This window comes from Phodopus roborovskii, unplaced genomic scaffold (assembly GCF_943737965.1).
Source record: "Phodopus roborovskii unplaced genomic scaffold, PHOROB, whole genome shotgun sequence".
In the NCBI taxonomy this organism is placed as follows: domain Eukaryota; kingdom Metazoa; phylum Chordata; class Mammalia; order Rodentia; family Cricetidae; genus Phodopus; species Phodopus roborovskii.
Window position 1 is genome coordinate 18,114,901 of NW_026126409.1, and position 25,884 is coordinate 18,140,784.

General features: G+C 40.2%; 1 protein-coding gene across 1 annotated transcript in view; it reads left to right on the forward strand.

Annotated features, from left to right (window-relative positions):
• The first annotated feature begins 232 nt into the window (after positions 1–232).
• Positions 233–25,884, forward strand: part of Vps36 (vacuolar protein sorting 36 homolog) — a 30,345-nt gene continuing 4,693 nt past the window's right edge. The window contains exons 1-10 of the mRNA XM_051182098.1: positions 233–400; positions 7,075–7,143; positions 8,481–8,551; positions 9,136–9,250; positions 17,338–17,427; positions 18,327–18,413; positions 20,743–20,775; positions 20,863–20,940; positions 21,756–21,890; positions 23,988–24,053. Coding sequence (XP_051038055.1) covers positions 305–400; positions 7,075–7,143; positions 8,481–8,551; positions 9,136–9,250; positions 17,338–17,427; positions 18,327–18,413; positions 20,743–20,775; positions 20,863–20,940; positions 21,756–21,890; positions 23,988–24,053 — 840 coding nt within the window. The 5' untranslated portion in view covers positions 233–304. The remainder of the gene's footprint in view (positions 401–7,074; positions 7,144–8,480; positions 8,552–9,135; positions 9,251–17,337; positions 17,428–18,326; positions 18,414–20,742; positions 20,776–20,862; positions 20,941–21,755; positions 21,891–23,987; positions 24,054–25,884) is intronic.

Sequence of the window (25,884 nt, forward strand, 5' to 3'; positions counted from 1 at the left end):
GATTACACATGTGTCAAAAACGATTCCTGCTGTCAACACTTATTTGAAAAACAACAACAAAAATAAGTCGTTATGTACTCCTTTAACAAGCCTGTCAACGGGCTTGGCAGTGACAGAAAAACAAACGTGCGCACGAGTGGCCGCCCGCGCCGCCAGGGGGCGCTCCCCCACGGGTCTGTCGGAAGCCTGGGGTGGGGGAGGAGGACGGCCCGTTCCCGGCTGCCCCACCCCCGCCGGCCACCAGGGGGCGCCGCTCGCGGCCCCGGAGTACGGGGGAGCGGCAGAGGCCGGCCCGGCGGCGGCCATGGACCGCTTCGTGTGGACCAGCGGCCTCCTGGAGATCAACGAGACGCTGGTGATCCAGCAGCGTGGGGTGCGCGTCTACGACGGCGAGGAGAAGGTAGGGCGGAGGCCGTCCCTCCCCGCGAGCCCTCGTGATGGGCCCGGCATGGCGTTGCCCTCGGCCCCGGGCTCCCAGCCTCGGCCTCGCGGCCCGCGGTGCACTGTGGACGGCGAGCCGGAGCGCGGGGGACCGGGGTGGGGGGTGGAGGGGTCGGAGCCCGGGACAACCCAGTTCCTCCGTGACGGGAGCGCGCACCGGAGCGCCTTCCTCCGCCCTCCTGCGGGATGGGTGATGGATTTGTTCTGGGCTAAGCCGAAGTCGTCCCTCGCCCGAAAGGATTTACGAAGGAGGCCGCGGGGTCCAGCCCCACCCCCCCGGGGGGTCTGCTCTGTAGGAAGCACTTGTAGGAACACACTTTTAGAAAGTGATTTTGATGCTGTGTTTGGTCATGCAAGCTTAAATCTTAAGAGATTGCAAATGGTAAGAGAAATACAGAATGCAAGTATTTTGTACTTACTGGAAACTACAAGCCATCATATTCTGATTGAAATATACGACCTGAAAATGGAGCAAAAGAGCTTGCATTCCCACAAGCAATTTTACTTTCCATTTTCACTTGCTGCATTACCCCTTCCTCTCTGTTGTGGAAATGAAGCCTCCCTCTGTACTTTGGTACACCCTCTCCTGGTCAGTGTTTACAGATATTGGAGGTGCATGCGACGTTTGACCCGGGTCCTCTGGGTTTCTTAGGGTATGTTTCTGCGGACTATGCTGTTGCTTTTGAGTCGGGATCTTTCCCGAAACATCTTAAATACAGTTTGATTTGCTTTTTAAGGAGCTCAGATTATTCTGGTTTTGAGTAGGAAAGGCAAACCAGTCTAGCTCGTCTGTCAAGTTGAGAGAAACAGGAGAGCTGAAGAAAGTATTGCACAAGCTCATTACTAGAGCATCAGCCTTTCACATTTCCTCTTGTTCATTGACAAGGCAGTGGGACATAACTCTAGCATAAGTTTTAAATGTATATCCTAAACTTTGATTTCAACAAGATAATACAAGAACTGGTCTGATCTAAGGGAACATCGTGCACTTCCCAGTTAACAAAACATTTGTTTTGAAAACGAGAATTTTTACTATCAACAAAGAGATACTTAAAATAGTATAAACTCAGTTGCTTGGTTTTGTGTAAATCAGACTAGCCAAGACACTTAAAGTTAGGCTGAAATCACATACTGGAAGTATTTGTTTTTTTTTATTGTAAACTTTTTATTGTAAACATTTTATTTATAATTGTGTACAGGTGTGTGTGTGTGTGTGTGTGTGTGTGTGTCTACATGTGAGTGTGTGCATATAAGGGCAGGTGTCAGCCTAGGCCAGAGGTGTCAGCTTGCCTGGAGTTGTGAGTTACCATGTGGGTGCTGGGTCCTCTAGAAGACACAGCAAATACTCTTTTTTTTTTTTGGAATTTGGGCATCGTTCTTTCCAAACTACTTCCTGCTAGTAAGGGGCACTGTCATGGGGGATTCGAATAAGATTCAGATATCCTGGCTGTAGTCTGTAGGGCTGTTTTGTCTAGCTGTTTTGAATGTAGGATCACCTTGTACTATGTTTCAGGCGGTCTGGCGTGATCAAACCACATTAGTCTGGAAGGAATCCACATCTTTTCATTTTCTGTGGAAACAAAAATAGAAATCCTTTTCCCCAGTAACTTGTCCTTCAACTTAAATTTTGGAGTCAAAGCATTTTTTTTAAATTTAATTTATTATTTTACATGTCAACCCCAGTTCCCTCTCCCTCCCTTCCTCACTCCCTCCCCCCATCCCTCTGTCCCTCCTTCCCTCCCTTTTACCCTCTCTGCCCTCTCACATGCACTCTAAACACCCTCCCCTCCCATCCCCTCACCCCAATTCCATATGTGGGGGAATGCCATCCAGTTGGGGTCATGTAGATCTGACAGGTCCTGTGAAGTAGGAACTAGGGCTTCTCTCCTATCTCTAGATTAAGGCAGTTATCCCTCCAAGGGGGATATGTTCACAAAGTCCTTTTGTGCACCACTGTCTGAGGTCTCTTAGACTACTCAGTCCTTCTGGCTGAGACCCATATTCAGGGGGGCCTGAGTCAGTCCCATGCTGGCTTCCCAGCTATCAGTCTAGTGGCCGTTAGCTCCTCCTTGGACAGCAAATACTCTTAACTGCTGAGCAATCCCTCCAGTCCCCCTCTTCCCCTTTTTGAGATAGGTTCTCTCTATGTAGGCCTGGCTATACTGGCTATGTAGACCAGGCTGGCCTCAAACCTACAGTGATTCACTTGCTTCTGCCTGCCAGTGCTGAGATTAAAGGCGTGTGCCACTTGCCCATTCTTATTTCTGACTCAGAGGAAAGCACAGAACTTATAAGTCTTCTCTGATTAAGTCCAAGTAGACTACTGCACTGTCACAAGCCAGGGAGTCATGTGGGAAGAGGGAGCTTTAATTGAAAAAAAGGCCTCTATTGGATTTTTCTGTGGTCAAGTCCATGAGACATTTCTGGATTAATAATGATTGATTTGGGAGGGCCCAGCCCATTGTAGGCAGTGCTGCCCCTGGACAGCAAGTTCAGAGACCCCTGGGAGGCAATATTCCTCTCTGGTCTCCAATTCAGTTCCTGCCCTGACTTCCTTTCATGAAGGATTATAAACTGTAAGCTGAAATAAAACTTTGTTCTCCCCAAGTTACTTTTAGTCATGACGTCTATCACGGCAACAGAAACTTAATTAGATCGGACAGATGTCCTTCAGAGAGTGCATTGGAACTGATGGCTCAGCACATCATTAGCAGTAACACCATCATTCATTACTAACATCTTGTTAGCAATACTGGTGGGTCTTATTCTGAGGAAAAAAGTTTTTAAATGTGCCAATGCCTGGCAGTGGTGGCACACATCTTTTTCCCAGCAAAGGAGGCAGAAGGATGGGGATCTCTGAGTTCAGGACCAGTCTGGTCTACAGATCGTGTTCTAAGACAGCCGGAGCTACACAGAGAAACCCTGTCTTGAAAAACTAAAAACAAACAAACAAATAAATAAAGGCATGTTCCTATGTACGGTTGATTTAACATTAAAACGGAGTTACATGAAGTTAGCTATGTGAATGACAAGTTTCTTTGATTGTTTCCTCAAACCAATAATATTGGTTAAGTACAAGTACATACAGAAAGAGAGAGAGAGAAATAGAGAGAGAGAGAGAGAGGAACATGAAATAATGAGTACATCACTGCCCAGAAGTAATTACTTGTGGCTTATTGCATAGGTTTGCTATAAGCGTGACATGTGAAAATTTTACTTTTTAATGTAATAAAATATCATGGGTACTTTACAGTGTTGTTAACAGAATACATAATTTTAACTTCTATTTAAGAATGATACAAGACTGGCCAAGTAGCTCAGTGGGTAAGGCACCCGCCAGCAGAGATCTGAGTGACCAGCTCTCAGAAACTGGGAGAGCCAACTCCTGGAAGCTGCCCTGGCCTTGGGATGTGTGTCATGACATCCATATTCACATAGATACACACAGTAAATAAGTGTCAAGGTTTTATCAGTTGATACTTCATAATGCTCCTATCGACTGCTTATTTAATTTCTTACATGCATACAACATATTTGATCAAATTCAAGCCCCTACTCCCTTCCCTACCCCCACTATCCCTTTCTGCTCCTAACTTCATGCCCTCTGTTTTTAAACCCATGGAGTCCACTTAAGTGCTGTGTAAGATGGTAGAGCCCTCTGCTGGAGCGTGGGTGACCTGTCAGGCCTGATCCCTGAAGGAAACCCACTCACCCTCTGCCAGGAGTCTCTCTTCAGCTGGGAGATGGTCCCAGCTGCCATCCATGCTATGATGTTGTCTGGCTCACAACAGACATTAAAACAAACATTCTTAACCACATAATTTTAAACTCAGAAGAATTCTGGCGTTATTTGTAATAAACTGAATTCTAAAATCTTTCTTCGTAAATATGTGGTGTGAGATAGCCTGAAAGTTGGTTCAGCCTTGTAATGGTAGAGATAATGGGAAATGATTCAAGCAAGTCTTATTTTATGGCACATTCTGCTCTTTAGTTTTAGAGAAATAGAAACTTCATATTTGTATTTAACAGCATTGACAGATTTTGATTTGTTAATCTCTTGGATCCTAACTCTAAGTTGGTTTATTATTTAATTTTCAGAAATAATAATCTATGAAATTAAAATTTCAGTCATACAGACATAGATGCCATCGTTTTCGTACTATTATACAATAGTATTTTTATTTTTCATTTTTGAGTGGAAGTGCAGAGAATGGGGTCTTACATAGCCACCCTCAAACCTTCTGTTTCTACCTCCAGAACGATGGGGTCATGGGCAGATGCAGCCACATCGGTTTTGTGGCACTGGGAAACACCCCTCCCCTTCTCTCTCTTTCCTTGCCCTCTCCTCCTCTCCACTCCCCTCCCCTTCTCTGCCCACTTTCATGGATGCTATACAAGCAGTTCTTCAATGAGGTCCATCCCAGCACATACTAGAGTTTTAAACAACAGCATCTTACCCAGTTGGGTTGTTATAATAGTGCTACCCAGGCTGGATGGCATAAGCAGAGACTTCCTCCTCTCAGTTCTGTGGTGGGAGTGTCCTAGATCTAAGGCTGGGAGATTTGGGGCTTTGAGGGTCCTTGTCTTGCCTTGCAGATAACTAGCATGCATCTCACTACACCTCAGCATTTCCCGGGTTCATGCCTGCAGAGATTGTGTACATCTGTTGTTCATACCATGTCTCTGATCTGTCATTGGGTCCCCATTGCATGACCATATCCAAGCAATCCAAGCATAAGCACTTCCCAGTGGCTCTAATACAAAATAACATCTTATTTGGGCTTGGAGTTCAGTTCTCAGCAACAAACAAACACACACACAAAATAATCTATGTGCATATGTGTTGTATGTATGCATGCATATGTATGCATGTGTTATATATACATGAATGTCAGTCTAGAGACTACCACATTTTATTGGTGCTCAGCATACCTTTCACATTTTCACTATTTTGAAATTTGGGTGAATAATAGCCAGGCATGATGTGCATGCCTTTGATCCCACCACTGGAGGGGCAGAGGCAGGTAAATCTTTGTAGATTTGAGACTTGTCTGGTTTACATATCAAGTTCCAGACCCTGTTCCCCATGCCAAAAAAAGAGAAAGAAATCTGGACGATTGATAGTTAGTGACACCCTATTGGATACACTTAATACACATTATTCACCTTATTAAATACTGTAAGTATGCAGTGTCCATTTTCATTTTAGTTATTGCCTTAGTCCACCATTTGGGGATCCATTTTCCTCTTGGTGAAAGTTTGAATCCCCTGCCATTGATTTATAAGAACATCCGTGGATGGCCTCATCAATCTTACGGATATATAATGTCTTGTATTTGCATTTGGCTTACTCAGTGAGGCTGACCAGCGTTTAGTGGGGGATACACTTCATCTTTAGTGTCTGTGAACTTTGCTCAGTTTTCTAGTGGATTGCAGGCTGTTCTTTGTCTTGGATATGAGTTGCATTTATTTCCCCTAGTCGGCCATTTATCTTTTGTCTTTGCTGTCCAAAGCTTTTGCCATCAATAGTTTATGATGAACATAAACTTAATGCTTAATGCTTTTTGTAGAAAGGCCTTTTCTAATCTTGAGCCTTATTTTTTAGATATGTTATTTTTTCTATTTTTTAAAACAAATTTTCACATTTTTTCCTTTTTTTAAAAAGATTTTTATGTATTATGTATACAGTGTTCTTTCTGCCTGCACGTTGCCTGCATGCTAGAAAAGGGTGTCAGATCTCATTACAGATGGTTGTGAGCCACCATGTGGTTGCTGGGAATTGAACTCAGGACCTCTGGAAGAGCAGCTGGTGCTCTTAATGGCTGAGTCATCTCTCCAGCAATATTTTTTTCCCTCTTAAGTGTCTATTGTCAACCCAGCCTGGCTCAGCAGTTGAGAGCACACACTCATCTTCCAGACCATCCTTTTGCTCCTAGTACAAGTATAGCTCACAGCTGCCTAACTCGAGCTTTGAGAGTCAACACCACCTTCCTGCCTCAGCCAACACTGGCAGTCTTGTCAAGTGCATACACTCACACAGACACACACTCATGCACACATTAAAACAAGTCCTTTAAAAAGGAATCCCTTGCTTTCTTCCCTCCTACGTCCCCACCCTTTCCTGAGGTCATCGCGTGCTTACTGTGCACTCACTTAGACCTCCTTTTTGTACTTTTGTAGAGATGCACATACCTACACATGTAAAGAACATTTTGTTGCAGAATTTCATCCTATGCAATACATTGCAAATTCCTTTTTTTCTCATCAGCTCTGTCTTAGCGTTCCGTGATAGCAGTATTACTACTGCCTCATCATTCTTCTAATGGCATGTGTACTGTACAATAGATACATTTTATTTAACTACCCTGATACTACATGTAGTTTATTTCAAATTTTTGCCATAGTTCCATAATGGCTATGTATACATATGTATGTGTGTGTTCATATATATATATATGCATGTATGTATATATACAGCTTATATTTATAAGGTATATAGCTTTGCTTTTTTAAAAATTTGTGATAAATCTCATTCTAAAATGTTTAGTAATTTCATACTGTATTCTTACTGGGTAAGGAAATTTGGATAATATGACATGATATTGACATCTTGTAATGATCTTATCGTTTTAGATAAAATTCGATGCTGGGACTCTTCTTCTTAGTACACACCGGCTGATTTGGAGAGACCAAAAAAACAATGTAAGAGACCTCAGCTTTTAGCATCTAATTCTGGGCTTTGTTTAATTAATTGTGTAAATCAGGAGTGTGAATTGGAACTGAGGCCTTGACTATGCTGAGTGTGTGCTTCAATCACTAAATTACACCCTTGGCCACCCCCATTTAAGATTTTATTTGCCTTCTCTTGTTTGTTTTTGTTTTGTTTTGAGACAGGATTTCAGGATTTTACTCCCTAGCCTAGACTGACCTTGAACTTGCTATATAGACCAGGCTGACCTCTAACTCAAAGAGCTCTCTACCTCTGCCTCCCCCCGTGCTGGGATACTTAATTCTTAAGCTTTCAAATACCAGTTAGAGTTGTTTTGATTTGTTTGTTTGTTTGTTTCTTATAAGAAATATTACATCAAAGTTTTTTTCATGTGAGTTCATTTTAATTTGAAACCTGAACAAAGCAAATGGAGAGTTATTTTACTTTGGATATGGATCCTGCCATTCATATTTTACAAAAAAATGTACTCAATTTTTTTCATAAATTTTACTTTCGTTGGTATAACTATAAAAACAAAGGTAATTACAATTGTTTTACTTTACTTAGAAAAGATTTATTGATTTACATATATGTGCTCACGTGTAGGTGCAGTACCTATGGAGGGCAGAAGAGGGTGGGCATCCCTGGAACTAGAATGACAGTTGCCCATCATATATGCTGAGAACTGAACTCTGCCCCTCTACAAGAGCAGCAAACACTTTTAAATGCTGAGCCATCTCTGCAGCCCCATCTTACTTATATTTTTTGCGACAGGATCTTACTGTATAACTCAGGCTGGTCTTGAACTCCTTGTCTTCCTGTCTCAGATTCCTGAGTACTGAGATTAGAAATGCATCACCTTCTGATTTAATTGCATGTTATTTATGTGAGTGTGGGCATACCACTGTGCACTTGTGGAGGTCAGCGGATGATAGCTTGCAGACTTCTTATTTCCCCTGTGTGAGTCCCAGGGATTGAACTCGGGTTTAAGCTTTGGGGCAGGCGCTTTTACCCACTGAGCCATCTTGCCACTCCTACACCTGCTTTTAAATTTCTCCTTATGTTCTCCCATGCATCAAAATGCCAGCACAGCATTTTATTTCAATTTTCTTAAGTTCATTAAGGAGATTGGGAATGTAGCTGTGGTAGAGCCCTTGCCAGGTGTGCGCTTTCCTGGCCCTGGCTAAAGTGAGCAGTTTAGTTAAGGAACAGAGCATTGATGTTTTCCTCACAGAAGAATGGCATTCTCATGTTGCCATACTCAATCTTCTGATGTGTGTAACAGAGCTTTTATTTTTATTTTTATTTTTTTTCTGTTGTTTCCTCCTAGGAGTGCTGCATGGCCATTCCTCTGTCCCAGGTCGTGTTTATTGAGGAACAGGCAGCTGGGATTGGGAAGAGGTGAGGTCTAACAAGTTTTTTGTTGTTTTGTTTTTTCAAGACAGGATTTCTTTGCATAGTCCTGGCTGTCCTAGAACTCACTCTGAAGACCAGGCTGGCCTTGAACTAACAGAGATCCACTTGCCTCTGCCTCCCAAGTGTTGGGATTTGAGATGTGAGCCACCACTGGCCAGCACAAAGTTAAAAAGTCTTTAGTCACAAAAAACCATTTCTTATCACAGTATTAGTAGGTTCCTTAAAGTTATTTATTTTTTTTATATTATTTTCATTCTTGAAGTCTTAATTTGAAGTCTTAATAAAGTAGTAAGGTTTGCTGTTAATATCCATGGGTCATAATAAATAATGTAGCTCTGCTTTAACTAATAGCAACACACTTTTAATTTCAGCATGTGGGAGGCACAGGCAGGTGAATCTCTGTTGGAGGCCAGCCTGGACTACATAGCAAGTTCCAGGCTTGCCAGAACTGCAGAGTGAAATCCTGCCTCAAAACAATACATAAATAGTAAGTAAATAAACAAATGAAAAGATTTGAAAACAAAACTAGTGATTTTTAAAAATGGTCAACATATTTGCTGTTTCATTAGTGCCAAAATTGTGGTTCATCTGCATCCCCCTCCGTCCAACAAAGAGCCTGGTCCATTCCAGAGCAGTAAGAACTCCTACATCAAACTCTCCTTCAAAGAGCATGGCCAGATTGAAGTAAGCTTCCTTATGAGTACAGTAAGACGTGAAAGTGTGTGTTGTGCGTTAATGTGATAGGAGGAGACTGTATTATGATTGAAGGTGTGTGTTGTGTTAAGGTGATAGGAGACAGCACTGTGAAGTATACCAGGTTTTAAACACATTTTTACAAAAATAAAACAAAAAAAACCCTTATTATGTTTTGAGCCTTACCAAGTGAAAAGCAGGGGATGTGGTTGCATGGGATCTGAAGTTGGAAGCCTGCTAAATAATGGCAGTCAGCGGCTAGAGAAACTGTTAGTGGGTAGTTAATGAGGCAGCAGAACACAGCCTGGGGAACGAATTCAAGTGAACTCTGAGAGCTCACCACCAGGGAGCTCCGGTGCAGTGACCCAGTGTCATGGTTAGAGGACTTAATTAGGACATTGCTGGACACTTGTTTTTTTTTTTTTTTTTTTTTTTTTTTTGATTTTTTTTTATTTAATTTTATATAACAAAGTCCAATTAAATGAAAACAAACATTTATACACAATATTTGGGAATTTGGGCGTCGTTCTTTCCAAACTACTTCCTGCTGGTAAGGGGCGCTGTCTTGGGGGATTCGAAGAAGATTCAGATATCCTAGCTGTAGTCTGTAGGGCTGTTTTGTCCAGCTGTTTGGAATGTAGGATCAGCTTGTACTCTGTTTCAGGCGGTCTGGTGTGATCAAACCACATTAGTCTGGAAGGAATCCACATCTTTTCATTTTCTGTGGAAACAAAAATAGAAATACTTTTCCACAGTAACTTGTTCTTCAACTTAAATTTTGGAGTCAAAGCGTTTTTTTTTTTTTTTTTTATTATTATTATTTTACATGTCGATCCCAGTTCCCTCTCCCTCCCTCCCTCCCTCCCTCCCTCCCCCCAAGCCCTCCCTCCCTCCTTCCCTCCCTTTTGCCCTCTCTACCCTCTCCCATGCACTCTAAACACCCTCCCCTCCCAACCCCCCACCACAATACAATATGTAGGGGAATGCCATCCAGTTGGGGTCATGTAGATCTGACAGGTCCTGTGAAGTAGGGACTAGGGCTTCTCTCCTATCTCTAGAATAAGGCAGTTATCCCTCCATGGGGGATATGTTTGCAAAGTCCTTTTGTGCACCAGGGATACATCCTGGCTCCACTGTCTGAGGTCTCTTAGACTGCTCAGACCTTCTGGCTGAGACCCATATTCAGGGGGGTCCGAGTCAGACCCCTGTTGGCTTCCCAGCTATCAGTCTAGTGGCCCTTAGCTCCTCCTTGTTCAGGTAAGCTGTCTCTATGTACTTCTACCGCATGGTCTTGTCCTCTCCATCTGCTTCTGGGTTCTAGTTTGACTCAGTGTTTATGTATGGGTGTTTGCCCCTGTTTTCAACAGGCATTAGTTGAGGACTCCATGGAGAAGTTAGTTGTTGATCTCACTCTCCGGGAAGGGCATTTATGATAGCCTTTCCATGGAAGCTGAGATTGTTAGTTGGGAGCAGTCTTGTAGTTCCCTCGACCTTTCTTTGTGTTCAACTTTATCTTCAAACCAATATTGGCTCCCTCTTTTATGTTCTCTCTCTCTGTCTCTCTCTCTCTTTCCTATTTTCCATTCCTAACCAGGCTCAATCCTCCTGGTCGCACATGCCTTCCTCTCCTCCCTCTCATTTTCTCCTACTTCTCTCTCCATTAGCTGTCCTCCCCCACTATACCTGAGGTCTGGGGGACTTGTCCCTTCCCAGTTCTGTGAGGGACTTTATATGAATCTCTTAGAATACAACTTGTATCCTAGTTCCTCTGGTGATGTGAATTATAGGCTGGTGATCATTTGATCTAGGTCTAAAATCCATATATGAGTGAGTACATACTGTGTTCCTCTTTTTGTGACTGGGTTACCTCATTCAGGATGGTTTCTTCAAGTGCCATCCACTTGCCTGCGAATTTCAAGATACCATTATTTTTTTCTGCAGAGTAGTATTCCATTGTGTAGATGTGCCACATCTTCATTAACCATTCTTCAATTGAAGGGCATCTAGGTTGCTTCCAGGTTCTTGCTATTACAAATAGTGCTGCTATGAACATAGTTGAACAGATGTCTTTGTTGCATTGATGTGAATCCTTTGGGTATATGCCTAAGAGGGGGATTGCCGGGTCCTGTGGTAAACTAATTCCCATTTTCCTGAGGAACCGCCATACTGATCTCCAAAGTGGCTGTATGAGTTTGCACTCCCACCAGCAGTGGAGGAGTGTTCCACTTTCTCCACATCCTCTCCAACATAAGTCATCACTGGTGTTTCTAATTTTAGCCATTCTGGCAGGGGTAAGATGGTATCTCAAAGTTGTTTTGATTTGCATTTCCCTGATAGCTAAGGATGTGGAGCATTTTCTTAAGTGTCTTTCAGCCTTTTTGATTTCCTCCATTGAGAATTCTTTCTTCAGTTCTGTACCCCATTTTTTAATAGGGTTATTTGGTGTTTTGTTGACTAGTTTCTTGAGTTCTTTGTATATTTTGGAGATCAGCCCTTTGTCGGATATAGGATTAGTGAAAATCTTTTCCCAGTCAGTGGGCTGCCGTTTGGTCTTGTCAACTGTGTCCTTTGCCTTACAGAAGCTTCTAAGTTTGAAGAGGTCCCATTTATTAATTGTTTCTTTCAGTGTCTGTGCCCCTGGAGTTATGTTCAAGAAGCGGTCTCCTATACCAATTTGTTCAAGGGTACCTCCTACTTTCTCTTCTAAGAGGTTCAATGTGGCTGGATTGATGTTGAGGTCTTTGATCCATTTGGACTTGAGTTTTGTGCATGGCGACAGACATGGGTCTATCTGCAGTCTTCTACACACCCTCATCCAATTGTGCCAGCACCATTTGTTGAAGATGCTGTCTTTGCCCCATTGTATAATTTTAGCTGTTTTGTCGAAAATCAGGTGTTCATAGGTGCGTGGATTAATATCAGGATTTTCAATTCGATTCCATTGGTCTACCTGTCTATTTTTATGCCAATACCAGGCTGTTTTCAGAACTATAGCTCTGTAGTAGAGCTTAAAGTCAGGAATGGTGATGCCTCCTGATGTTCTTTTATTGTATAGGGTTGTTTTGGCTATCCTGGGTCTTTTGTTTTTCCATATAAAGTTGATTATTATCCTTTCAAGGTCGGTGAAGAATTGTGGTGGGATTTTAATGGGGATTGCATTGAATCTGTAGATTGCTTTTGGTAAGATTGCCATTTTTACTATGTTTATCCTACCTATCCAAGAGCATGGGAGGTCTTTCCATTTTCTGGTATCTTCTTTAATTTCTTTCTTTAGAGTCACAAAGTTCTTATTATATAGATCTTTTACTTGTTTGGTAAGCGTTACACCAAGATACTTTATGTTGCTTGTGGCTATTGTAAAGGGTGATGTTTCTCTGATTTCTTTCTCTGCCTCTTTGTCGTCTGAAAAAAATAGGGCTACTGATTTTTTTGAGTTTATCTTGTATCCTGCTAGTTTGCTGAAGGTGTTTATCAGCTGTAGGAGTTCCCTGGTAGAGTTTATTGGGTCGCTTATGTAAACTATCATATCATCTGCAAATAGAGACAGTTTGACTTCTTCCTTTCCAATTTGGATGCCCTTGATCTCCTTTTGTTGTCTTATAGCATTAGCTAGAACTTCTAGTACGATATTGAAGAGATATGGAGAGAGAGGACAGCCTTGTCTTGTTCCTGATTTTAGAGGAATTGGCTTAAGTTTCTCTCCATTCAGTTTGATGTTGGCAGTTGGTTTGCTGTATATTGCTCTTATTATGTTTAGGTATGTTCCTGTTATCCCTGACCTCTCTAATACCTTTATCATGAAAGGGTGTTGAATTTTATCGAAGGCTTTTTCTGCATCTAGGGAGATAATCATATGGTTTTTCTTTTTCAGTTTGTTTATATGGTGGATCACGTTGATAGATTTTCGTATGTTAAACCATCCCTGCAATCCAGGTATGAAGCCTACTTGATCATGGTGGATGATTTCTCTGATGTATTTTTGAATTCGGTTTGCCATTATTTTATTGAGTATTTTTGCATCGATGTTCATCAGGGATATTGGTCTGTAGTTTTCTTTCTTAGTTGTGTCTTTGTGAGGTTTGGGTACCAAAGTTATTGTGGCCTCATAAAAAGAGATTGGCAATAAACCTTCTGTTTCTATCTTGTGGAACAGTTTGAGGAGTAGTGGTATTAGTTCTTCCTTGAATGTCTGGTAGAATTCTGCACTGAATCCATCTGGCCCTGGACTTTTTTTCGTTGGAAGGCTTTCGATGACTGCTTCTATTTCATTTTGGGTTATAGGTCTATTTAAGTTGTTTGTCTGTTCTTGATTTAATTTTGGTAAGTGATAGTTATCCAGAAACTTGTCCATTTCCTTTGAATTTTCAATTTTTGTGGAATACAGATTTTCGAAGTATGACCTGAAAATTGTCTGGATTTCCTCTGTGTCTGTTGTTATGTTCCCCATTTCGTTTCTGATTTTGTTAATTTGCATGTTCTGTCTCTGCTTTTTCGTTAATTTGGATAAAGGTTTATCAATCTTGTTGATTTTCTCAAAAAACCAACTCTTTGTTGCATTGATTTTTTGTATTGTTTTCCTGGTTTCTATTTTGTTGATTTCAGCCCTCAAGTTGATTATTTCCTGGCGTCTGCTCCTGCGGGGTGAATTTGCTTCTCTCTGTTCTAAGGTTTTCAGTTGCGCTGTTAATTCATTTATGTGACTATCCTCTGTTTTCTTCATATGGGCACTTAGTGCAATGAACTTCCCTCGTAGCACTGCTTTCAAGGTGTCCCATAAGTTCGGGTATGTTGTATCCTCATTCTCGTTGAATATTAGAAAGTCTTTAATTTCTTTCTTTATTTCTTCTTTGACCCAGGAGTGGTGCAATTGCACATTGTTAAGTTTCCATGAGTTTGCAGGTTTTCTGCTATTTGTATTGTTGTTGAATTCCAATTTTAAAGCATGGTGGTCCGATAAGATACAGGGGACTATTTCTATTCTCTTGTATCTGTTGAGGTTTGTTATGTCTCCTAGTATGTGGTCAATTTTAGAGAAGGTTCCATGTGGAGCAGAGAAGAAGGTATATTCTTTTGTCTTTGGATGGAATGTTCTATAGATGTCTGTTAGCCCCAGTTGAGACATAACTTCTGTTAATTCTTTTGTTTCTTTGTTGAGTTTCTGATTTGTGGTCCTGTCTAGTGTTGAGAGTGGTGTATTGAAGTCTCCCACTATAAGTGTGTGAGGTTTTATATGAGCTTTGAGTTTTAGTAGTGTTTCTTTTACGAATGTGGGTGGCTTTGTATTAGGGGCATAGATGTTCAGAATTGAGACTTTGTGTTGATGGATTTCTCCTGAGATGAATATGAAATGACCGTCTTCATCTCTTTTGACTAGTTTTGGTTTGAAGTCTAGCTTGTTAGATATTAGGATAGCTACGCCTGCTTGCTTCTTATTTCCATTTGATTGGAAAATCTTTTCCCAACCCTTTACCCTGAGGTAATGTCTATCTTTGGAGCTAAGATGTGTTTCTTGTATGCAGCAGAAGGATGGATTCTGTCTTCGTATCCATTCTGTTAATCTGTGTCTTTTTATAGGTGAGTTAAGACCATTAATGTTGAGGGTGAGTAAGGACCATTGATTGTTGATGGTTGTTTGATTTAGGTTTGTTGTTGGCAGTGGTATTGTGAATATATTTGTTCTGCTTCACCCTAGGTTTCTGGTGTAGTTGGATTATCTGTTGCCTACATTTTTGTGGGCGTAGTTACCTTCCTTGGGTTGGAATTTTCCTTCCAATACTTTCTGTAGGGCTGGATTTGTAGATACATATTGGGAAAATCTGGTTTTGTCATTGAATATCTTGTTCTCTCCATCTATATTGACTGAGAGTTTTGCTGGATATAGTAGCCTAGGCTGGCATCCGTGTTCTCTTAATACTTTTAGAACATCTATCCAGGATCTTCTGGCCTTGAGGGTTTCCATGGAGAAGTCAGGTGTAATTTTGATAGGTCCGCCTTTATATGTTACCTGTCCTTTTTCCTTCGCTGCTCTTAATATTTTTTCTTTATTCTGTATGCTAGGTGTTTTGATTATTATATGTCGAGGGGTCTTTTTTCTTTGGTCCAGCCTATTTGGGGTTCGGTATGCTTCTTGTACTTTCATGGGCATGTCCTTCTTCAGATTTGGAAAGTTTTCCTCGATGATTTTGTTGAATATGTTTTCAGCACCTTTGAGCTGGGCTTCCTCACCTTCCTCTATGCCTATTATTCTTAGGTTTGGCCTTTTCATGGTGTCCCACATTTCCTGGATATTGTGTGTTAAGGATTTGTTGGATTTATGGTTTTCTTTGGTCGATGAATCTATTTCTTCTAGTTTATCTTCTGCGCCTGAGATTCTCTCTTCCAGCTCTTGAATTCTATTGGTTATGCTTGTGTCCGTGGTTTCCGATTTTTTGCCCAGCTTTTCAATTTCCAACTTTCCTTCCATTTGTGTTGCCTTTATTTTCTCAATTTCGGTTTTCAAGTCTTGAACTATTTCCTTCACCTGGTTAATTGTTTTTTCTTGGCTTTCTGTACTTTCCTTAAGGAATTTGTTCATTTCTTCCACTTTTTTGTTTGTTTTTTCCTCTATTTTTTTAAGGGATTTTCTCATATCTTCTTTGAGGGCCTCTATCATTTTTATGATGGTGATTTTTAAGTCGTACCCTTCTGCTTCCTCTGCTTTGTTGTTGTGTTCCATTCTAGTTGGTGTAGATTCCCTAGATTCTGGTGGTGTCATGTTTGTCTTTCTGTTGTTAGGTGTTCTCTTGTATTGCCTTCTTCCCATAGTTTCTTCCTGTAGGTGTTGGTAGTGTCTCTTCCCTCTCTCTATGGTCCTTCCCAGATGGGCTTATGTGGATCAAAGATTCAATGTCTGTATCTCTGTGTGGTCCACGCTCTCTAGGAGGCTTCTCTCTGGCCAATAGCCGGCAGAAGAGGACGAGGGCTGGACTGGAACTTGAGAAGGTTTTGCAGGGTAGTGGGATCTCACTGGAAACTGGCGCTCTCCAGCTGAGACCTCGTTCTTTGGCAGGGGCCCGGATTTGGGGGTCAAGGATCTTGCCTGCAGGAACTCCAAGTGGACCCGCAGAGATAGGCGGATCTCTCTGGACACTTGTTTTTAAGACATATGTAGATACATTCATGTCCCTGCTAGCATCTTCTGCTGTCTTCTGCAGCATCCCACAGAGTGCTTCTCACACAATTTCAAAGTCAGTTGAAAGGAATTCTGCCTTAGTTAGGGTTTCTATCTCTGTGAAGAGACACCATGACCACAGCAACTCTTAAAAAGAAAACATTTAGCCGGGGCTGTCTTACAGTTTCAGAGGTTCAGTCCATTATCATCATGGTGCAGAGCATGCAGGCAGACATGGTGCTGGAGGAGTAGTTGACAGTCCTGCATCTTGCAGGCAACAGGAAGTGGTCTTTGACATTGAGTATAGCTTGAGCATAGATCTCAGAGCCCACTCCCACAGTGACACACTTCTTCCAACAAGGCCACACTTCCTAAGAGTGCTTCTTCCTTTGGGGGCCATTTTCTTTCAACTCACACTTGCTAAAGGTGTTTTCACTGTAGTTGAAAAATATGTTGGGTTTTTTTTTTTTTTTTTTTTAATGAGCCTAGCCACATTTTGTCCCTAATTTGTCTTTGCTTTTGTTTTATTTTGTTTTTTTGAGACAGAGTGTTACATTTCCCATAGTAGCCTTGAATTTGTTATGTAATGAGGGTAGCCTAGAACTGCTCCTCCTGTTGGAATTATAGGTGTGTCCTATTATATATGGCTTAACTAGATATATTCTTCTCTGCTGCTTTTATGAAAAATAGTTATTTAATTTTTTTCTGGACTGTTTTATTTCAGTATAGGTTGAAAGTACTCCACATCTGTAAGATTGTTTAAAGTGAGGGTGTTTACTGAGGGTTATTCCTTTGTGGGAAGGGCACTCCACTGTATATGTAGGAGGCCAGTTCGTGTGTGTGTGTGTGTGTGTGTGTGTGTGTGTGTGTGTGTGTGTGTGTGATGGCTGCCATTTGACTGACTTAAGTGTTTGCATATGCATTACAGTTTTATAGGCGTTTGTCAGAGGAGATGACACAGAGAAGATGGGAAAATGTGCCAGTTTCCCAGTCATTACAAACAAATAAAGGACCCCAGGTATTTTTTTAAGCTATTTGTAAGGGTAATGCCTTCCTTTTTGTTTATCGTCTTAAGACAGGGTGACCTAGAACTTATGTGTAGCCCAGCTGTCCCAGTCTTGAAGTGGTCCTCCTGCTCAAGCCTCCTAAGTACTGGAATTATGAGTGTGAGCCACAAGGCCCAGCCTATACAGTGTTTTCATCTCTACTTACGTAATCTTTTAAGAAGATTCTAACCATGTGGTTGTGCATACCTTTAATCTCAGTATTTAGGAGGCAGAGGCAGGAAGATCTCTTGAGTTTACAGCTATCCTGGTCTCCAGATAGAGTTCCAGGACAGCCAGGGCTACATAGAAAGACCCTGTCTCAAAAAACAGATGGAGGAAGAGAAGGAGGAGGAAGAAGAAAGAAGATGATGAACTCTCTGTGATCACACACTTGTCAAAAACCAAAACAGTAGAGTTCTATTTTTTTAAAAAAAATGAATTTTCCTAGCAATTAGTCTGAATCAATCACCCAGTTGTGGACAGGCACTCATATGTGAGGAAATAGCTTGGTTAATAACTTTTAAAATATAAGAATTTTAGCTACAAGTTTTATACATTTGATAAATTATTAATATCTAATATATGATAGATCTCCAAAGAATAAAAAAATGAATAAGAAGTTTAATTATACCCAAATTACAAAGAAAAGCATGCATACCATTGATTATAAATTAAGTTTTTCCTTTAGTATTTGAATGTCATTATGTGCAGCCAGAAAGAGACAAATATTTTCAAAGGAAGCTAGATGCATTTGTATGCTATTTTCTTTGTGGGTTCTTTCCCACCTTTGAAAAGTCAGTGTAGTTTACAAAGGGTTTTGTTTCCTTCCGTTTTGTACTTTTTATGATCTACTTGGTTTTTGTTTTTTCAGCCAGGAAGAGTAAGAGCTGTAGGAATTGTAGGTATCGAAAGGAAACTTGAAGAGAAAAGAAAAGAAACTGACAAAAACATTTCTGAGGTAATCCCTAAACCTCCTCTAACAGCTGTGACTAGTTCCATTTTGTATTTTGGGATGTATTTAGTTTGCCTAAAAAATCTATAGTCTCCCATTTCCTGTGACAGATCTACCTCACTTTGGCACATTTTAACAGTTTTTTTGTTTGTTTGTTTTCACACTTACAAGGAGGGTATGGAATAGTGAACTGTTTTCCTATTACTAGGATTCCTTTTTCTGAAGGTTGTTGTTATGTTCAAAATAAAGTTCTTCTTAATTTATGAAATAAGCTATTCCGTCTCAAGAAATAAATTATTTCCATTTTTGTGGATTCTTGTGCCTCAAAGAATTCTCCACAGACATTATGTTCTGTTACAGTTCTTGTTCTCCACATATGAACCTATATGAGAAGCTGTGGTTACTGTCACGGTTTACTAGGTAGATAGGCAAACTGGCAGTATTGGCATGTGAGGCACACTTGGTGACAAGAAATCCCAGGATCCAGAAGGGAACCATGACAGGGCCTTTGATGTCTGTTGGGATCAAGGAAGACCTGTTAGCAGCAGGAAAATGGGATTTAAGGCCAGAAGGATGGGTAGTGTTAGCAATGCCAACAGGGATAAGAGATCCAGGGAAAGGAATGAGTTATGCAAAGGCAAGAATCACCAGTAATGAAAGAAAATTCAAACACATGCGAATCATTAATGAAATGGATAACCAGAGCAGTGACTGGCAGTCAGTCCAGACCAGCACACGGTGTCTGTGGGTTTAAAATATAACTGCAAAGGAAACTTGACTGTGGTGTGGAAGACAGAATGTGTATGTGCATCTGTCTGTCTGGCTTTAATTTTTATTTTATATACCTTCCCACACTTTTTCTGGTAGTTTTCTGAATATAAAGTTGATAATAATAATAATAGAAATAAAAGCAAGGAAGCTTTTATTTGAGCATTGTAATTACTTAAAATGTCTTATAACCAATTCTTTGTAAGCACTGTGGTATTTACTTTTATTTTTATTGATTATAAGTGATAAAGATTGTATTCTGTGTAAGTTCAATGTTTTAGTATTTTTTTGCAGTAAAAACGTACAATAGTGATTTTTATACTGTTTTTACTTAAACAAGTAAAATAAATCTATTAGCAGTTTGTGTAGTAAGTGTGAAAGTCTAAGTTTGCACTGTGCATCTTTGTTCTAGTTTTGGAAACAAGGTTGGTGTGTGATTTAAATGTTAGAATTGACTCAGTTTCATAGCTGGTGCCCGGAGCCTCCCACAAAGGGCTTCCTGCATCTGCTGGCTCTGCCTGATAAGAACCCAGTGTCTAAGCCTTTGTTTATCTGAGGAAATTCCTGTGAGGTGTGTGCACGTTCCTTTTGTTTTCAATGTTAGCTTAGTGAGCTGGCAATGAGGATCTTACATGATTATTCTTACACTATTCTTTCAGCAAAAGAAAAAAGGTTCTGCAGGTGGGTGTGCTTTCCTGATATTGGCTCAGCTGAGCAGAACCACAGTATGTCAGACCACTGTGTACACTGAGTTTTCACGTAAGGACAAGCTGCTTAATTGATTCTTAAAAGAAAGGAAGAAAGAAATAAAAAAGAAAATATCCGTGCACACCACTTATTTGAGAAATTCTACAGTGTAGTTTCAATAACCTGAAATAATTTATTAGAAATATATATGACTGGGTTTGAAGAAGCCCTTGAAGTGTGGACATGCTTTAGTGGTTTTATTTAATGTGTTTGGAAGGCATCTGGATCCTTTGTGTACAGTAGCCACAGTATACAAAACTGTGTCATGATTTAATATTCTGAGACTAAGGCTCAGTTATAATTATATACAAAAAAAAAAAAAAAAAAAAAAGTATTCCTGCAGCTGGGTCATTTTCAACCTGGAAAGCTTTTTACAGTCTTTAGTTTTTGATCTCCAATCAGAAAAAAAAAAAAAAAAAAAAAAAAAAAAAAAACAGTGACTTTCTTTTAACAGTGTGTGTGTGTCTGTCTGTCTGTGTATCTGTGAGTGTGTGTCTGTTATCGATGGCACAATCCGGTGTTCTGGACCTCACTGGTGCCAGAAAAGCATTCTGTCACTGAGACATGCCCCAGATCGAGATTTTCTTGTATGTGTCTAAGAACAGTAAATAATAACCTATGAGAAGTTTGGTTGTAGTTTGTTTGAGGAAGTTTACACTTTCTTGAAGTAGACTTTCAAAATGAGAAAGATGTGTTGCTTTGATATTTGTAAGAAAATGTTATGTTGCTTTAAATGTATCATTGCTTTAAAACATTTTAATTCTTTAAATTCTTTAATTCTTTAAAAGGATCATAATGCAAATTTCATTTCTCATTTTAGGCCTTTGAAGATCTTAGCAAGCTTATGATTAAGGTATGTGCCACATGCTCCACTCAGAATCAGTCATGATGATCTTGTAGGTATATTTTCTTACAAGAGTCTTTGCCCTTTCTTTTTCAGGCTAAGGAAATGGTGGAATTATCAAAATCAATTGCCAATAAGATTAAAGAGAAACAAGGCGATGTCACAGAAGATGAAGTGAGGACACTTTTATCTTTGAAGGGGTAGATGCCAGATAGATTGCAGTAATGATCTTGTGGTTGGCCAGTTCTCTCTCCCTCCCACTGACCTACACTTGTAGCTTCTCACACTTTGCAGCCTTTCAAACTTTTTTTAAAATTACACTTACTTCTGTATTGGGGTGTGCAGCAGCATGTACTTGGTGGTCAGAGGACAACGTGCAAGAATCGATTCTCCCCTTCTATCATGCAGGTCCCAAACATTGAGTTCAGGTGTTCAGCTGGCAAGCACAGCTGCCCACTGAGCATCTCACTGGCCTGCTTTCTTAGTATAATGTGTTTATTTCTTGCATGTGAAAATGCTAAGGAGAAACTAGATCATATTCTTTTTCAATAGTTCTATGTGGGCTCAAGATTATTCAGTGCTCTTTCTTATGGTGTAGAAAATAAAGCTATTAAAACGTCTATAGAGTGGCTGCTCCATACATATCTGTGTTTGATGTCGGCTTAGTTAAGTTTGGCTAACCTGGTCATATCCACTTTTTCTTAGTAAGTTTTTAGTTTTAGTTTTTTGTTAGCATTAAAAATAGCATAGCTATTACCTTTTTCTCACATAAAACCTTGAAAATAAACAGTAGGAGACAGGTGTAGAAGGAAGGAGAATAACTAGATTTCCTCAAGGAACAACTGAGCAGCTCACAGCATGGAAACAGAGAAGACATGGCTATAGAGAAATAGTTGGGCCGTGTTAAAGTTTATGATGAAGAATTTCAAATGTTGTGAGGAGAAACTAATTTTACAGTCTATTGATTCATTTCCCACCCTCTCTCATAGACCATCAGGTTTAAGTCCTACTTGCTGAGTATGGGAATAGCCAACCCAGTTACCAGGGAAACCTATGGCTCAGGCACACAGTACCACATGCAGCTAGCCAAACAGCTGGCTGGAATATTGCAGGCACCTTTAGAGGTAGGTAAATTCAAACCCCAGGATACTTTGAAATTCTGCTAAATTATTTCCATGTCATCAGAAATCTCAAGAGCCTAACTGTTTCCATTGAGTTATTAACATTGGCTTAGTATACTTACTAGCTTTTGACTGTAATCTTCAAAATTGCTTTTAATTTCCATTTCGGGTGTTTATGCTTTTTTAAGTCTGTTTGGTGGGGAGTTTTCCTGTTTTCAAAAGATCTTTCTGTGAATAATTATGTTTCTCAGTAGTCTATATTTCGTTTGTTTTTGAGACATGATCTTATTTTGTAGCCCAGGCTGGACTGAACTCACCATCCTTCTACCTCCGCCTAAGGGCTAGGATTATACATGAACCACCATATCTGGCTATATCTAGTTTTTTTTTGTTTGTTCTATGTTCCTGGTTGCCCTGGAACTCACTGTATAGACCAAGTTGGCCTTGAAAGGTCTGCCTGCCTCTGCTTCCTGAGTGCTGGGATTAAAGGCGTGTGCCACCATGCCTGGCCTCATAGCTGGTCTTTATAGTTTCTGCTAATAGGTCTGTACTTTACTCCAATAAAGCACTTTTTATGCTATCTTTTAAATATATGCCAATATAAGCATCATAGCAAATCTCTGTGTGCTCTTCATCTAGCTTTATCAGTAAATCATCCTCCACCTAGAATTATTCTAAAGCAGATTTCAGATCATCTTATATGTAAATATTCTAATACCTATAATGATAGAAAACTACTTTAAATACAACTACAGTATCATATTCTCACTTAAAACACTAGGAACCTTAATTTGAAATGTCAGGTCTGTGTTCACATTTGCTCTTACAGTTTGCTTTCTCGCATCCAGATAAACTACAATTGGTTAGTTATTCTCAAATTTCCTCCCCTCCCCTCCCCTCCCCTCCCCTCCCCTCCCCTCCCCTCTCCTCCCCTCCCCTCCCCTCCCCTTGCCTTCCCTTTCCTTTTTTATGGTGGTTGTTTTGGTTTGGTTTTAATTTTTTGTGCTTATGGTCAAACACAGGGCCTTGTATATTCCAGACAAATATGGTATTTGCCTAAGCTGCAGCCCTAGCCCCAAGTCTATTTATTTATTTTTATTCCAACTTGTTTGACCGATTATGTAGTATTAACATGTTTGTCATTCTATGTGTTCCCTGTAAACTCTTATAAATAGCAGTTTTTTATGACACTAATGTCTTATATAGAGGATGTTGTACATTTCTATCAGTAGGTATGTAGTAGTATCTATCTACCTATACATATATATGTATACACACACATATACATTGCTAGCTAGATAGTTAGCAGCCATTGGCAGTTATTACCTTACCTATGTAATGTTATTATGTTATTTCATTAGGGCTTGCAAAAATTATGATATCGCTTAATCTATTCTTTTTTTACTAACTGAAATTAGTTAAAACATTAAATAAACATAAAAATTTGTTAGCATTTAGTGTGCCTTCCTTTGAGAGACTCCAAGCCACCAAGGCACATGGTCTTCAATACCCTTAACATCTTCTCAGCCCTCCTGCTAAAGAAAGAATCAGAGAAGTTCTCCAAAATTCTGCCATGGCCTCCTTGTACTTGCCAGTGATGGGGAGGCTCTGGGCTTATTTGTGGCAACAGGTATCCAAGTCTGATCCCTGACTGATATCCACAGTTTATCAAGGCGCTGGTCCCTCTTACAGGGTTTTGCCTCATGCTGACCTTCCTGAATTAACCAAGGTGATGCTTGTGGAAGCTTGCCCTTTGGTGGCACATGCTGCCAGCATTACTCTGGCCTCTTGGGTATTTCTAGTGTGGCTGTGTTATATATGGCCCCTGAGTTCTTAGGTCTTTCTTAATCTGAATCCCGTGTCTGCAGTCAGGAGACTAAGTACAGTTTTTGAAATGTGGTATAGTTCTCCTCTTTTCATCTAAATTATATTAAGGTCCATGTATAGAATTTGAGGTACTTCAAAGCATGTAAATAGGCTCTCTTGGGTATAAATACAGCTTTTTAGAAAAGAGAAATGTAATTTGTGATTTCGCTCAGATTATGATTTCTGTTAAGAAATGCTGAGCTAAAAACTTGTTTTTCTCTCCCATTTAAACAGGAACGTGGGGGAATAATGTCACTCACAGAGGTGTACTGTTTAGTGAACCGAGCCCGAGGAATGGAAGTAAGAATGGCATATTTCGATGGTCTTTTAGCTAAAGGTAGAACTCCCCCTCTAGTGAGTACACATTGAGGAAGGGTGTGAGCATCAAAGCTATTTTCAGAAGCAATGTGGTGAGAGAAAAAGTTTTGCCAGTGACTGTGCTGGGTGACCTTGGGTGGTGCACTTGACTGCCTTGGAACTCTATTTTGATACCTTAAAAGTAAAGGTTTGATGTGAGTGACGCCTGTCAGCTCTCTGTTCTGTGTACTGAACGAATGGATGCTTTCCCTCTGCAGTATTTAACTCTTTGGTTTCTTGGTAGATAGTACAGAGGCAAAAGCCGCTGCCCTCCTTTGGCTGGGTACCAGTAGGAGCTCTTCTGTAGGTCCCTTTGCCCAGTCACACCCAGTGCCTTGGCCTCTGAGACTCTCCTGATGCTCTTGGTGCCTCAGCAGTCCAGTGTAGACTTGTGTAAGCAGTCATATGACTCACCAATTCACACCATCCTGTCATCAAGTACACGATTGTCCACGAGGCACACACCAACAGTTAGCTAACTTACCCTCTGTCACTCCTACTTTTACTGTCCTCACCTGGAAGGTAACTTGGGGATGAGGGAATGAAGGAGAGACAGTGGTTTGACAAGTGTTGTACTTAGGCTTAGCTGGCTCTGGAGCCATCCCGTGGGACTCAGACCTATGCTTGTGCCTACCACAGTGCAGATTTATTAAGGCTGCACTATTCAAAAGGAAAACCACTAAGAGCTACATAGAACTGTTGTGAATTTATAAAACAAGTGTAAAATAAGCAAAGGTCAGTATCCATTTCTCAAAAGCAATTTTTGTTTATTTATTATTTATTCCAGCGAGAGCTTGAGCCCGTGGCCTTCACACATGCAGGGCAGGGATTCTATGACTCAGCTCATCCCAGCCCCTTTTCTTTTTTCACTTTCATGTGGGCTCTAGAAATTGGGAAGTCCTGGATATAATCTGCGTCACATCTCCATTGGATGGTGCCACTGAATGCTTCGTGGTTCTTTGTTTATCCTTTCGTCCTTGTAATTGAGTGACTAACATACTTGAGGAATAGTACCCTTTCTACTTTATAAAAAGTGTTTTAAATTTATTATTAGAGAAAAACTTGAAAATAAAAATGTTACATACCAGATCCAAAGTCTGTACAACTCAGCAAACTTCTTTATAGTTAGAGTTGGCATTCAAAATGGAAGCTGAGGCTTACCCTTTCAGAATCAAATATATTTTTTATACTTATCCACCATGAAAACCAAAACTTTCATGGCAGAATAATAACTAGAAAAATAGCTTTTTATCCTTTTTCATAACTCGTGTCCATCACCTACATTCCATTCCTCTTCATCCCCTTATGTATTTAGCCCTTTTTGTTCTCTTTTCTTCCTGTCACATACTGTACACACACACACACACACACACACACACACTCACACATATGAAAGAGAACATGTAAGGTTTTTTTCCCTAGAATATATGACTTCAGTTAATATTGTATATTCTAAGTCTGTCCATTCCCTGCAATTTTTTACTTTTTTTTTAAAATCTTAGTAACATTCCATATGCATACATACTTACATACACACACACACACACACACGTATATACATATATATGAGAAAATTTAATATATGAATATACCAAATATTTTATAATTATATATATTTCATAAATATATACATATATATCAAAATTTTATAATCCAACTCTCTGTTGATGGACAACTAGATTGAGTTCAATTCTTTGCTCTAGTGAATAAAGCAGCAATAAAGGGGTGCAGTCCTGTCTCTGCAGGGTATGGAGCTCTCTGGGTGTGTGCTCAG